Source organism: Hyperoodon ampullatus (genome assembly GCF_949752795.1).
Source record: "Hyperoodon ampullatus genome assembly, chromosome: 4".
NCBI classification, from domain to species: domain Eukaryota; kingdom Metazoa; phylum Chordata; class Mammalia; order Artiodactyla; family Ziphiidae; genus Hyperoodon; species Hyperoodon ampullatus.
This window is the reverse complement of record NC_136917.1, coordinates 66,284,342-66,296,733: the sequence shown is the minus strand read 5'-3', so window position 1 is coordinate 66,296,733 and position 12,392 is coordinate 66,284,342. Positions and strand designations below refer to the sequence as shown.

Genomic DNA, 12,392 nt, shown 5'->3' with positions numbered 1-12,392 from the left:
ATCAGTAATGAGGTGGATGGACCTAGAGTCTGTCATACAGAGTCAAGTAAGTCAGAAAGAGAAAGACAAATACTGTATGCTGACACATATATATGAAATTTAAGAAAAAAAATGTCATGAAGAACATAGGGGTAAGACAGGAATAAAGACACAGACCTACTAGAGAATGGACTTGAGGATATGGGGAGGAGGAAGGGTAAGCTGTGACAAAGCAAAAGAGCAGCATGGACATATATACACTACCAAACGTAAGGTAGATAGCTAGTGGGAAGCAGCCACATAGCACAGGGAGATCAGCTTGGTGCTTTGTGACCGCCTGGAGGGGTGGGATAGGGAGGGTGAGAGGGAGACGCAAAAGGGAGGGGATATGGGAACATATGTATATGTATAATTGATTAAATTTGTTATAAAGCAGAAAAAAAAAAAAAAAAAGGCAAGGGCTTCCCTGGTGGCGCAGTGGTTGAGAGTCCGCCTGCCAATGCAGGGTACACGGATTCATGCCCCGGTCCGGGAAGATCCAACATGCCGCAGAGCGGCTGGGCCCGTGAGTCATGGCCGCTGAGCCTGTGCGCCCGGAGCCTGTGCTCCGCAACTGAAGAGGCCACAACAGTGAAAGGCTCGCGTACCGCAAAAAAAAAAAAAAAAAAAAAGGCAAGATGCAAAGAGGGGTGGGGGTGGGATGAATTGGGAGAATGGGATTGACAGATATACACTATTGATACTATGTATAAAATAGATAACTATGAGAACCTATTGTATGTATCACAGGGAACTCTAATCAGTGCTCTGTGGTGACCTAAATGGGAAGGAAATCCAAAAAAGAGGGGATATATGTATATGTATAGCTGATTCACTTTGCTGTACAGTAGAAGCTAACACAACATTGTAAAGCAACTATACTGCAATAAAATTTTTTTTAAAAAAGGCAAGATGCAATTAAGTTATGTGGATAATAGGGAAGGCTTACTGTCATCTGCATGAAAAGTGAAGATATTTTAAGAAAATAACTCTTTAGGTAGAATGAAAATCATGGGTAGCGACTGGGAGATGACTACTAAAAGAACCCTTTTAGGAACTTTCTAAGGCCATCTGCAAAGGAAAGAATATAATCTCTTCTTACCATTGTCCTCTTTTACCTGTACTTTTTTCAAAGTAGGATAAAAGGAAAAGGATGAATAAAATTAGTTTTAAGAGAACATACTCAACTGCTAAAATGTTAAGAGCCTACAAAAGGGATAAGGTGGTAAAATAAGGATGAAGAATAAAAATATGGGGACTTCCCTGGTGGCGCAGTGGCTAAGAATCCGCCTGCCAATGCAGGGGACACGGGTTCGAGCTCAGGCTCAGGAAGATCCCACATGCTGCGGAACAACTAAGCCTGTGCGCCACAACTACTGAGCCTGTGCTCTAGAGCCTGCAAGCCATAACTACTGAGATTGCATGCCACAACTACTGAAGCCCGCGCACCTAGAGCCCGTGCTCTGCAACAAGATGCCACCACAATGAGAAGCCTGCACACCGCAACGAAGAGTAGTCCCCGCTCACTGAAACTAGAGAAAGCCCGTGCACAGCAATGAAGACCCAATGCAGCCTAAAATAAATAAATAAATAAATTTAAAATATGTACAGCTTTAAAAAAAATAAATAAAAATATAAAAGAGTGGCCAGAAACATGCTAAAAAATTACAAAGGATTTTTTAAAAAGTAAATAAAATGTGCTACATAGAGTCCAAGGTCTAAAACCTTGACCAGGGCTTCCCTGGTGGCGCAGTGGTTAAGAATCCACCTGCCAATGCAGGGTACACGGGTTCCAGCCCTGGTCCGGGAAGATCCCACATGCCGCGGAGCAACTAAGCCCATGCACCACAACTACTGAGCCTATGCTCTAGAGCCTGAGAGCCACAACTATTGAGCCCATGTGCCACACCTACTGAAGCCCACGCGCCTAGAGTCCGCGCTCCACAACAAGAGAAGCCACCACAGTGAGGAGCCCTGCACTGCGACGAAAAGTAGCCCCCACTTGCTGCAACGAGAGAAAGCTTGCAAGCAGCGACGAAGACCCAATGCAGCCATAAATAAATAAATAAATAAATAAAAATTTTAAAAAAATATATAAATCCTTGACTAAACAAAGGCAAGCCAGGTCTTTAAGGTAAAGGTAGATATGAGGACCACCAGGACTGGTAGTCACTATATGATGCTGCTGAGGATGCAGTTCCTAGGAAAAACGTTTATTTAATAACTAGATAAGATTTTTTTAAAATGTAGTATCCACAATATCCAGCATACAATATAAAATTACTAGACAGATGAAGAAGCATGGAAATGTGACCAATAATCAGGAGAAAAATCAATCAATATAAAGAGATGCAGGAATTATCAAATTAGGAGACATGAATTTTTGACATTTATTATAAGCAAATTCAAGGATTCAAAAGAAAGTACAAACATAATTTAGGGTAAAATGGGAAATACCAATATAGAAATGTAAACTGCAAGAAGAGTAAACTTGAAGGGCAATAAAAACTACCCAAACTGAAGGAAAGAGAGGAAAAAAGCCAACAAGAAAATTTAACAGAGCCTCAGAGACTCACATAATATCAAAGTTGTTAGAAAAAGGTAGGTCAAAAGATATGCCACATTCATTAAGGTAGGGTTCGAAAAAGATCGGAGCCCTGGCCTTTCAACTATTTTAACCCAGCAGTTGGAATACAGCAGACCCTAAGAAAGATTATGATAAACGGATTAAGCCCAGAAAAAAAAAAAAAAAGTATGTTGGTGAAAGGGCTAACAAGACAAGTATTAAACTTCTTGCATTTTTCTTTTTCCCACAGTATGAATGTGTCTCTGTGTATATGTGTAAATATAATTTGGTGAGGCAGGCAGTCTGAGGTGATTTTCTGTTGACTTGGCCTTCTCCAAATAAACCACCAGCGGATTTCCTTTTCCTGTTTGCATCTACGTAAACATGAAGGTATGATGAGGGGAACTAGAGGTTAGAATGAGAAGTTATACAAGCTTATAGAAGCCACATTCTCAAATTTAGAGCAAATATTAAGCCAGAATCTTAGACATTCAGTGCTTATCTTTCCTGAATTCCCATTTTTAATATTTCATTCAACCTTTTTCATGGATCACTTAGTCCTTATGTTTCCTCTCTGTTTTTCTAGTCAGGGCAAGAACCCTGTGAAATTAATCCTTCACAATAATGCTGTCCAGGCTGGCCATTCCATTATCTCTACAACAGGGCAGGTGGTCAAAGTAATGCCTCCCTTGCTCTGGATCGTCAATTAGTTAGTAGTGATTCTCTGCATTTTCCCTGGAAATATTGATTTCTACTTTCAAATGTAATTCAACTAAAAAGAATTGTAGATTGCTTCCTAAGTGCCAACACTGTGCTTAACTCAGCGTGAGATAACAAAAGGAAGAAACAAACTCTGCACACTACAAATTTACCATGAGAGGAAAAAGCTCAAGTTTAAAAGTAACCACACTAAAAAGCAGAGTGGAAAAAAGTGATAAGAGCCACAGAAAAACTGCTGTAGGTTCCAACATGTGAGAGGCAATAAGAAAATGTCATCCAGGTGGAGCTGCAGGAAGAACAGCATTACCAAAACAGGGCTAGAAAAAGACAAACACGTTCAGGGAATAGCATATGTATTTGTCATGGACCAGAATCTAGAATGTGTTAAGTGGGAAACAGTGGACTATAAAACCAGATTTTCATATTATGGTTAGAAATGAAAGGCTTGGAATTTGAATATAAATTTGAAATGAAGAGTGTAAATTAGATAATGGTGAAGTACTGAAGATTTTTGAACAGAAGGAAAGTCATTCTTGTAATGAAAGCAAAAGTTTAAAAAATGGAAATACGCAAAGATAACTGAGACTTTGACTAGGAGACATGATATTCTTAACAGAAATATTAAAGACAAGTGGAAGAAAACATGTAGCAGGGCAAAAAGCTTGTTGAAGTATCAAAAGAACATCCAGGTGGAAACATGGCACCAGAGTTTTGGAGACACTGGCAGTAGAGCACTGAGTTAAGGAATCATGCTGCCATGAGGTGGGATTTTTAGGATCACATTTACTTCCTATATAAAAACCAAAAAAGACAGGTGGGGGATGAATGGGTGCCTGAGGTTATTTAAAAATAAGTTAATGACAAGACAACTGCTTTAGGTTCAATAATTAACATTTTACATTTTACAATCCTCCAGCTCTTGGAAAAGGAATCCAGAAAGCAACCCTCCTTATTTCTCTTGAGTTTTCTTTGAAGATACATAAAATATTCTATCCAAGAACATTCTAACATCTTAATGCATACTCTTAGCTAAATTTTAAGCTAATCTGATTAGAAACATATTCATACTGAAACAATTACTTGCATTTTTTCTAAACTGTGATAAATGCTTTATTTTGAACTTCCTTTGAGATCCAAGAGCTTTTACTTTTAAACCAGAACACATGAAAGCTCTCAAGAAGGAAATACATAGGAGCATAGTCATACATTTGGCCATATAAAATGGTACTGTAAACTATATTCCTGTTACAAACTGCTGTTAGGATGTCTCTCTTCTCTTTCCCCTCCAATCCTCCAAATTAAAAATACAGTTCACCCTTGAAAACCATTGGTGTTAGTGACACCAACCCCCTTCCCCCCCCACAGTTGAAAATCCACATATAACTTTACAGTCAGCCCTCTGTAAGTGCAGTTCTGTACGTGTAGTACTGTAGTATGTATTTATTGGGGAAAAAATCCACATATAAGTGGACCCGTGCAGTTCAAACCTATTTTGTTCAAGAGTTAAATGTACTCGCATATTTTGTAAGGCTCTGCTTATACTGTTTTAGGCCATGACTGGGTTAGGTATTCACTTTTAAAACCTCTCAAATGTTGAAATTTGGATAACCAGGAAAACTACTTCAAATGTTGCTGGTCAAGGTATATACACTGCCAACATACATCTGTAACTAAAAGGTGCCTTGAAGGATGTTTGGTCCTGTCCAAAATGTCCATGAGCATATTTGGTCCATGCCAAATGGTCTGGGACAAGATCAAACACCAAGGACCTTTTGGTGTGGATCAAATGTCTGTTAACCAAAGAGTGTATTCACAGCTTTCACAAGTACTAAAAGGAGGCCTGAGGTTAAGGGAGAGACTGAAGGTCCAGTATTGATATTTAACTCTAAGCTCTCTTCTTCTCTTTTAGTCCTGAGGACCCAATTGGATACACACACACAATTTAGTTGGTATTATTTACCTTATCCATAGTTTTTGTTTTTTTAATTTGTTAAATTGTAGGTCTAGAAATTCTACATTATAGGAGATAGAGTTAATCAGTCTATTATTATTCTGTTCATATTCCTTTTACCCCCTAGTAATAATTCCTTTAATCCTTTCCCACAATTTTATTCAACTTTTATTTTTAACTATACACTCTATGTCCTCTTTAAAATTTTTTAAATGTAGAAATAATAATGTCCATTGAGAAAAACATAAGACAAGCTGAAGGAACACAATAAAAACTACCCACAATCCTACCATCAGCAGAAAAACTGTTACTATTTGGTAACACGTCTTGAATTCATATATACATTCCATGTATACAGTATAAGACATATACGTATGTATTTATTTACTTTAAGATTCTGATTTCTTTTCCTTCTGTTTTTATCCTTGTATATTTGTTTTGTTTTAACCTTTATTCTGTTTATATCCTTTGGCTAGTGTCCTAGGCTTAACCGAAGTCTGAGTTTGGGGACTTTTACCTTCTTTGGCTGCGCTTTAAAGAGTTTATCTTACGTTTTTGCATATTTGACTTTAGTATTATAATAGTTTTCTCCTTTAAATTTCTGAATTTCTGTTTTGGTTCTTGAATTTCATTGTTTTTGCTCATCTGTTTACTCTCCCTAAATTCATTAAAACTCATTTTATCTTGTTGGTTAGTTGACACATTTCACAGCATCATCTTTTAACTATATGTTTTCATTTATGTGACCTTCTGGAAAACGTAAAACCAAAAGGGCAAAAAACAGATTGGTGGCTGCCAGCAGCTGGGGATAAGAAGAAGGAACTGACTAAAAAGGAGCACACAAAGCCCTTTTTGAGGTGATAGAAATATTCTATGTCTTCATGTAAGCTATACTAAAGAGGGTAAATTTTATTATTTGTAAATTACATCTCAGCATCAAACATATACATACAAACACACAAACACAATGACATAGGAAGCAGAATTGATATGACTTAACAGTGAATTATCATGATCAGGGGAGGAGGGACAATGGTAACCTTCAGGTTTCTGGGGGTATGAAAAGGTATCTTGTTTATTTCGTAATGAAGGGACTTTTTTGATGTGCAGGAAAGCTGGCAAGGATACCTGTCCACATGTTATGCTATGTTAAAATGAATCTCTTAAAAGGTAGAATGAACTGTGGAAAGTGTTACTGAGGAAGGAAAACATACAAAAGGTTGGCGCAGGGCAGTCACATACATGGTCATGGTCCTACAGGAGAAGACCTCCAACTATACCAGCAGGTAGGCTCGAGCTCCAGCTTCAGGTGGGTCATCCAGTAGGTGAACATCCTGTGGATGCTAATGTAAGTGCAATTCTTCAGAAGCTCCTCCAGGATCTTGCCAAAGAATCAGGACCCCACTGTGTACAGCCCATCTATTAGTTCAGTGTAAAGCACGGCCTTTCCAAGTGACCTTGAACCTCAATCTCTGCACTATCTTTTTGTCCCTTTTCTCACAACCATCGGGAGCTCTGCTCCTTGCTCCAAAAAGGTGATCACATGTGGCTTAGAGATGGATATACTAGTGAGTTCAGGTACCTATAGTTCATCAACATTACATCTCTGCTTTACTGTCTCTCTTTGCAAGGTCCAGACATTCCCACTTATCTTGAGAAAAATCTAAAGCCACATCCCTGAACTTCATTAATCCAGGGTCAATCTTCCTTAGTGTTCTTCCCTAGGAAAAACAGAGTCCAGAGAAGCACAGCTGTACTTTGACTTTTAGATATGCAACAACTCTGACTTAATCCACAAGATACTTCTTTTGCGGAGGGGTAGAATGCATGAAGCCCAATAACTCGATGAACACAGTAAGTGGCCCCAGAACCACTGCACTGTTTTTAACTTTACTTTTTAAAAACTCCCTGTTCTATCTACTATAGTATGGTGAAGAAGGAGAATTCCTTGTTCTCTCTACTATAAAATGCCAAACAGGGGGATTTAGATGGCATGTCCACAGCAACAATCTTTGTAGAAAAAAGCCTCACATAAACCAAAAATGGAGACTTTTTTCCATTTTGCACCTGCCTGCAAACTTCCCTTAACAGAGGAATGCTGATTTTCATAAAACAGCTAAATCCGTGCAACTCAACAGAACCACAGTCTAAACTGTTTTCCTCAGACAACTATGATTCTATTTCAACAAATCAGTACTCTATGGTAGCCACTAGGCCGCATGTGGTACTTGAAAAATGTGTCTTGTCTGAATTGAGATGTGCCATAAGTTAATATTAAACTTTGCCTTTTGAAGACTTAGTATGAAAAAAATAACTCATTCATAATTTTTAAACACTGATTACATGTTGAAATAATATTTGAATATACTGTGCTAAATAAAATATATTATTAAAATTAATTTTACCTGTTTCCTTTTAATTTTTAAATGTGGCCACTGGAAAATTTAAGTCTTTATAATACAAAGGCAAGTCTAATCTTCTTCATGACTTTACTTATAGAAGACTTAACTAATCAACTATTGAATATAATAAAAATTGCCTTTTTATAAATTTAAGTTCAGTTGTTTCAAGAACCATTTTCTAATGCAAGCAAATATTATATATTAATATAGATTCACTTGGATAAAAGAAATTAAAAAGAACACTATATTCATGCACTGCTGGACCATATTTAATCACTCTCAAAAGATAGATCACCTCTTTCATTAGGCTTGTAAATTTGACACAGTAAACAAAGCATAGTTTCTCAAAGACCTGATGTCTAAATTTCACACCCTAGTTAAAAGATACATGACCACCTAAGGCACATGCACAAGGTATTTGGCAGAATAAAAAAAGCCATATGCACAGCGAACAAACTCTTAATGTATTACCTGATAGATATCTGATAAACTGCTGCTCCCAGAGTCACTGGCAATGCTACAACCAGACTGACTAGAAGACACATGAGTCACCTGTGGATGAGGGTTGTCTGCAATGTGCATCTTGGTAAGATCGGCTGGAAGCTGAAAAAGAAAAAATAATTTAAGATAATCTAAATATCAAGCATTACCTTTAAAGAGTTCTTGACACACTGTAACTTCTGCAACAACATTTTGCTTTACGTACATTTCTGTGCAACCTAATTTCTAATCTAAATTCTCCATTCTTGGGAAAAATCTTAGAAAGTGATAAGAACCAAATCAGCATTCTGACTTTTAGGCAAGCCTACAGTGGAAGCCCACTTAGCAGTTTTCAAAAGACATTACCATGAGTAATGGTATTTCAGAGGAAAAAACTGGCCTTTCCTCAAATAAAAATATCAGCTGTTGCTACTGTAAAAGGTAGGAATGCTCGCTCGCTCCCTCCCTCCTTCCCTCTCTCTCTCTCTCTCTCTCTCTCTCATACACACACACAGATACACACACAACACACACCTCACTAACACAAAATGGTTGCTAAATTCAGAACAAAACAGCAAAATCTTGGATTAAAGTACAGCATCTGGCACCAAGACTTAAGAAAACTAACAGTTGACTGCATTCAATATTCCAAAAATTTAGTAAGCCTCTTTTCATTTAATATTGTATTAGCTTATAGTTGGCCCCTAAAAAATCTGTTAGTAATCATAATTATTTAATGAACGTCTATGCTAGGTATAGGGATAAAAGAGATGCAGAAGGAAATGATTCCACCACCTCATCTTTAATATGGTCAGTGATACAAGTTGTACAATATAATTCACACCATATAACTTAAAAAAATTTTACAAAATAAATGCTACAGGAATTGAGACAAGATACAAACCATTGTGCTCCAAAGCGGTGAGAGAAAATTTTACAAAGGCAATATGATGATGTATATTCCAAATAATTTCTCTGCAACTAGCTATTCAGGACTACTGAGAGAAATCTATTTACTTTTTAGAGCAGGGTTTCACATTACTTTATTATAGGAAAATGTTATAGAAACACATGCATAACAATGGAAACTAAATATACTCTAAAGGAGAAAACGTCCAAGCCTGAATTATATTATCTCAAGAGGAAGTCATGGTAATTATAAAAATTTACATGAAAAAAACTACATCACAAACTTCCCCTGCTGGGATAGGTAATTCAGACGAATCCTGTAACTCAGATATACAGAAAAACAGTAACACACACAATCTGATCCTTGAAGGTGCTTTTCTCTTAAGAGTATTTTCTGATTCCTAAAGAGAAGGCAAACAGGTTGAGAAGCACTTCTGATAGCCCCTGGTTAGAGAGACAAAAGTTATATTCCAAGGCCTAGCATGGAAGGGCCATGCTTTGGATTTGGACCCTGGAAAGTACATTATACCCTAGTAAATAAGTGTGATCCAAAAGTAAACTGATGCTCATTTTAGAATCATCTCAATCCCTGGTTTTGGATTAAAGTTATACAGGATTACTAATGCTTCCAGTCAGCTTCTGAAAGCAAACACAAAACTTCACCACAGAAAAAAAAACATCATCCTAGGCCTCAAAATACTAAAAAAAATTTCATACACAATATCCATTGCTCAAATAAAACCAGGCACATTACGAGACAAGATGGCATTCATGAAAACTAAGGGAAATAATAAACTCTAGAAACCAGTGAAGAAAAACTTCCCAAAAATGGAGTTATCAGATACAGATTCTAAAATAACTATATTTAATATATACCAGTGGTTGGAAAACATTTTCCTCACAGGACCAAAGAGTATACACTTTAGGCTTTTGCAGGCCACATACAATCTCTATCATATTACCTTTTTTTTCTTTGAAAAAATTTTTAAATAACCTTTTAAAAATGTAAAAGTCATTCTTAGCTCACAAGTCATACAGCTCACTGGCCATATTTCGTCCAGTTTATTGATCATGACATGCACAGAGAAAGACAACACTAAGAATTTTAGCAAAAAAACAGGATAGAAAGCCCAGAGATAAACTCATGCTCATATGGTCACCTCATCTTTGACAAAGGAGGCAAGAATATACAATGGAGAAAAGACAGCCTCTTCAATAAGCGGTGCTGGGAAAACTGGACAGCTACATGTAGAAGAATAAAATTAGAACACTCCCTAACACCATACACAAAAATCAACTCAAAATGGATTAAAGACCTAAATGTAAGGCCAGACACTTAGAGGAAAAAACATAGGAAGAACACTCTTTGACATAAATAACAGCAACATCTTTTTGACCCACCTCCTACAGAAATGGAAATAAAACCAAAATAAACAAATGGGACCTAAATAAACTTAAAAGCTTTTGCACAGCAAAGGAAACCATAAACAAGACGAAAAGACAACCCTCAGAATGGGAGAAAATATTTGCAAGCAAAACAACTGACAAAGGATTAATCTCCAAAATATACAAGCAGCTCATGCAGCTCAATATAAAAAAAACAAACAACCCAATCCAAAAATGGGCAGAAGATCTAAATAGACATTTCTCCAAAGAAGATATACAGATTGCCAACAAACACATGAAAGAATGCTTAACATCACTAATCATTAGAGAAATGCAAATCAAAACTACAATGAGGTATCACCTCACACCAGTCAGAATGGCTATCATCAAAAAAATCTACAAACAATAAATGCTGCAGAGGGTATGGAGAAATGGGAACCCTTTTGCACTGTTGGTGGGAATGTAAATTGATACAGTCACTATGGAGAACAGTATGGAGGGTTCCTTAAAAAACTAAAAATAGAACTACCTTATGACCCAGCAATCCCACTACTGGGCATATACCCTGAGAAAACCATAATTCAAAAAGAGTCATGTACCACAATGTTCACTGCAGCACTATTTACAATAGCCAGGACATGGAAGCAACCTAAGTGTCCATCAACAGACAGATGGATAAAGAAGATGTGGCACATATATACAATGGAATATTACTCAGCCATAAAAAGAAACGAAATTGAGTTATTTGTAGTGAGGTGGATGGACCTAGAGTCTGTCATACAGAGTGAAGTAAGTCAGAAAGAGAAAAACAAATACCATATGCTAACACATATATATGGAATTAAAAAATAAAAAAAGAAGAACCTAGGGCCAGGACAGGAATAAAGATGCAGATGTAGAGAATGGACTTGAGGACATGGGGAGGGGGAAGTGTATGCTGGGACGAAGTGAGAGAGTGGCATGGACATATATACACTACCAACTGTAAAACAGATAGCTAGTGGGAAGAAGCTGCATAGCGCAGGGATATCAGCTAGGTGCTTCTTGACCACCTAGAGGGGTGGGATAGGGAGGGTGGGAGGGAGATGCAACAGGGAGGAGATATGGGGATATATGTATACGTATAGTTGATTTACTTTGTTATAAAGGAGAAACTAACACACCATTGTAAAGCAGTTATACTCCAATAAAGGTATTAAAAATAAATAAATACATACTTTTAAAAAAGCAAGTAAACAGATGGATTCTGTAACAAATTTGACAGAGCTAAGAAAAGAAACAGAAAAATAAACATTGGTCTGAAAAAATATCTAGAATGAAGCATGGATAGTAAAAAGAATGAAGCTAGGAGAGAAGGGCCAAGAGCCAAAGGATATACAGTGAGAAGGTAACATGTGAATAACCGGAGTCATAGAAACAGAAGAGCACTTAAGGCATAGAAATGATGGCTAAGCATTTTTCAAAGTTAGCAAAAGATACAAAGTCACAGACTAAGTAGCTTTAAGAATTACTGTCAAGATAAATAAAAGCCAACCCATACCTATGCACACCAGGGTAGAAGTGTTGGGGAAAGAAACAAAGAGAAAAGTCTTAAGAGCAGTCTGGAAAAAAAGAGATTGCTTTGACAAGAGCAAAATTAAACTGATGGCTGACTTCTCAACTTGGAAGCCAGAAGACAATGGAGTGTTATCTCTAAGAGCTAGAATTCTACACCCAGTAAAAACAGTCCTCAAAATGGGCAAAACAGTCATTTTCAGAGAAACAAAAATGAAGAGAAATACTCCCACGGCTGATTTACAGTGAAGACAATCCACTGGGAGACAGAAAATGATTCCAAATGAAAGCTTCTAGATGAAGGAAAGAAGGAAAACCAATGAAAATTGGAAATGTGTGAGTAAATCAACATGAATATTGACTATATAAAATAGTAACACAAACCAAAAGAAAGGTTATGTAGTTA

General features: G+C 37.0%; 1 protein-coding gene across 5 annotated transcripts in view; it reads right to left on the bottom strand.

Annotated features, from left to right (window-relative positions):
• Positions 1-12,392, bottom strand: part of RAPGEF6 (Rap guanine nucleotide exchange factor 6) — a gene marked incomplete at both ends in the record, with an annotated part of 241,187 nt that overhangs the window by 98,568 nt on the left and 130,227 nt on the right. For all 5 annotated transcript variants that reach the window (XM_079703308.1, XM_079703306.1, XM_079703304.1 and 2 more), the window contains one exon: positions 8,129-8,260. In XM_079703308.1, the coding sequence (XP_079559434.1) occupies positions 8,129-8,260 (132 nt within the window). The remainder of the gene's footprint in view (positions 1-8,128; positions 8,261-12,392) is intronic.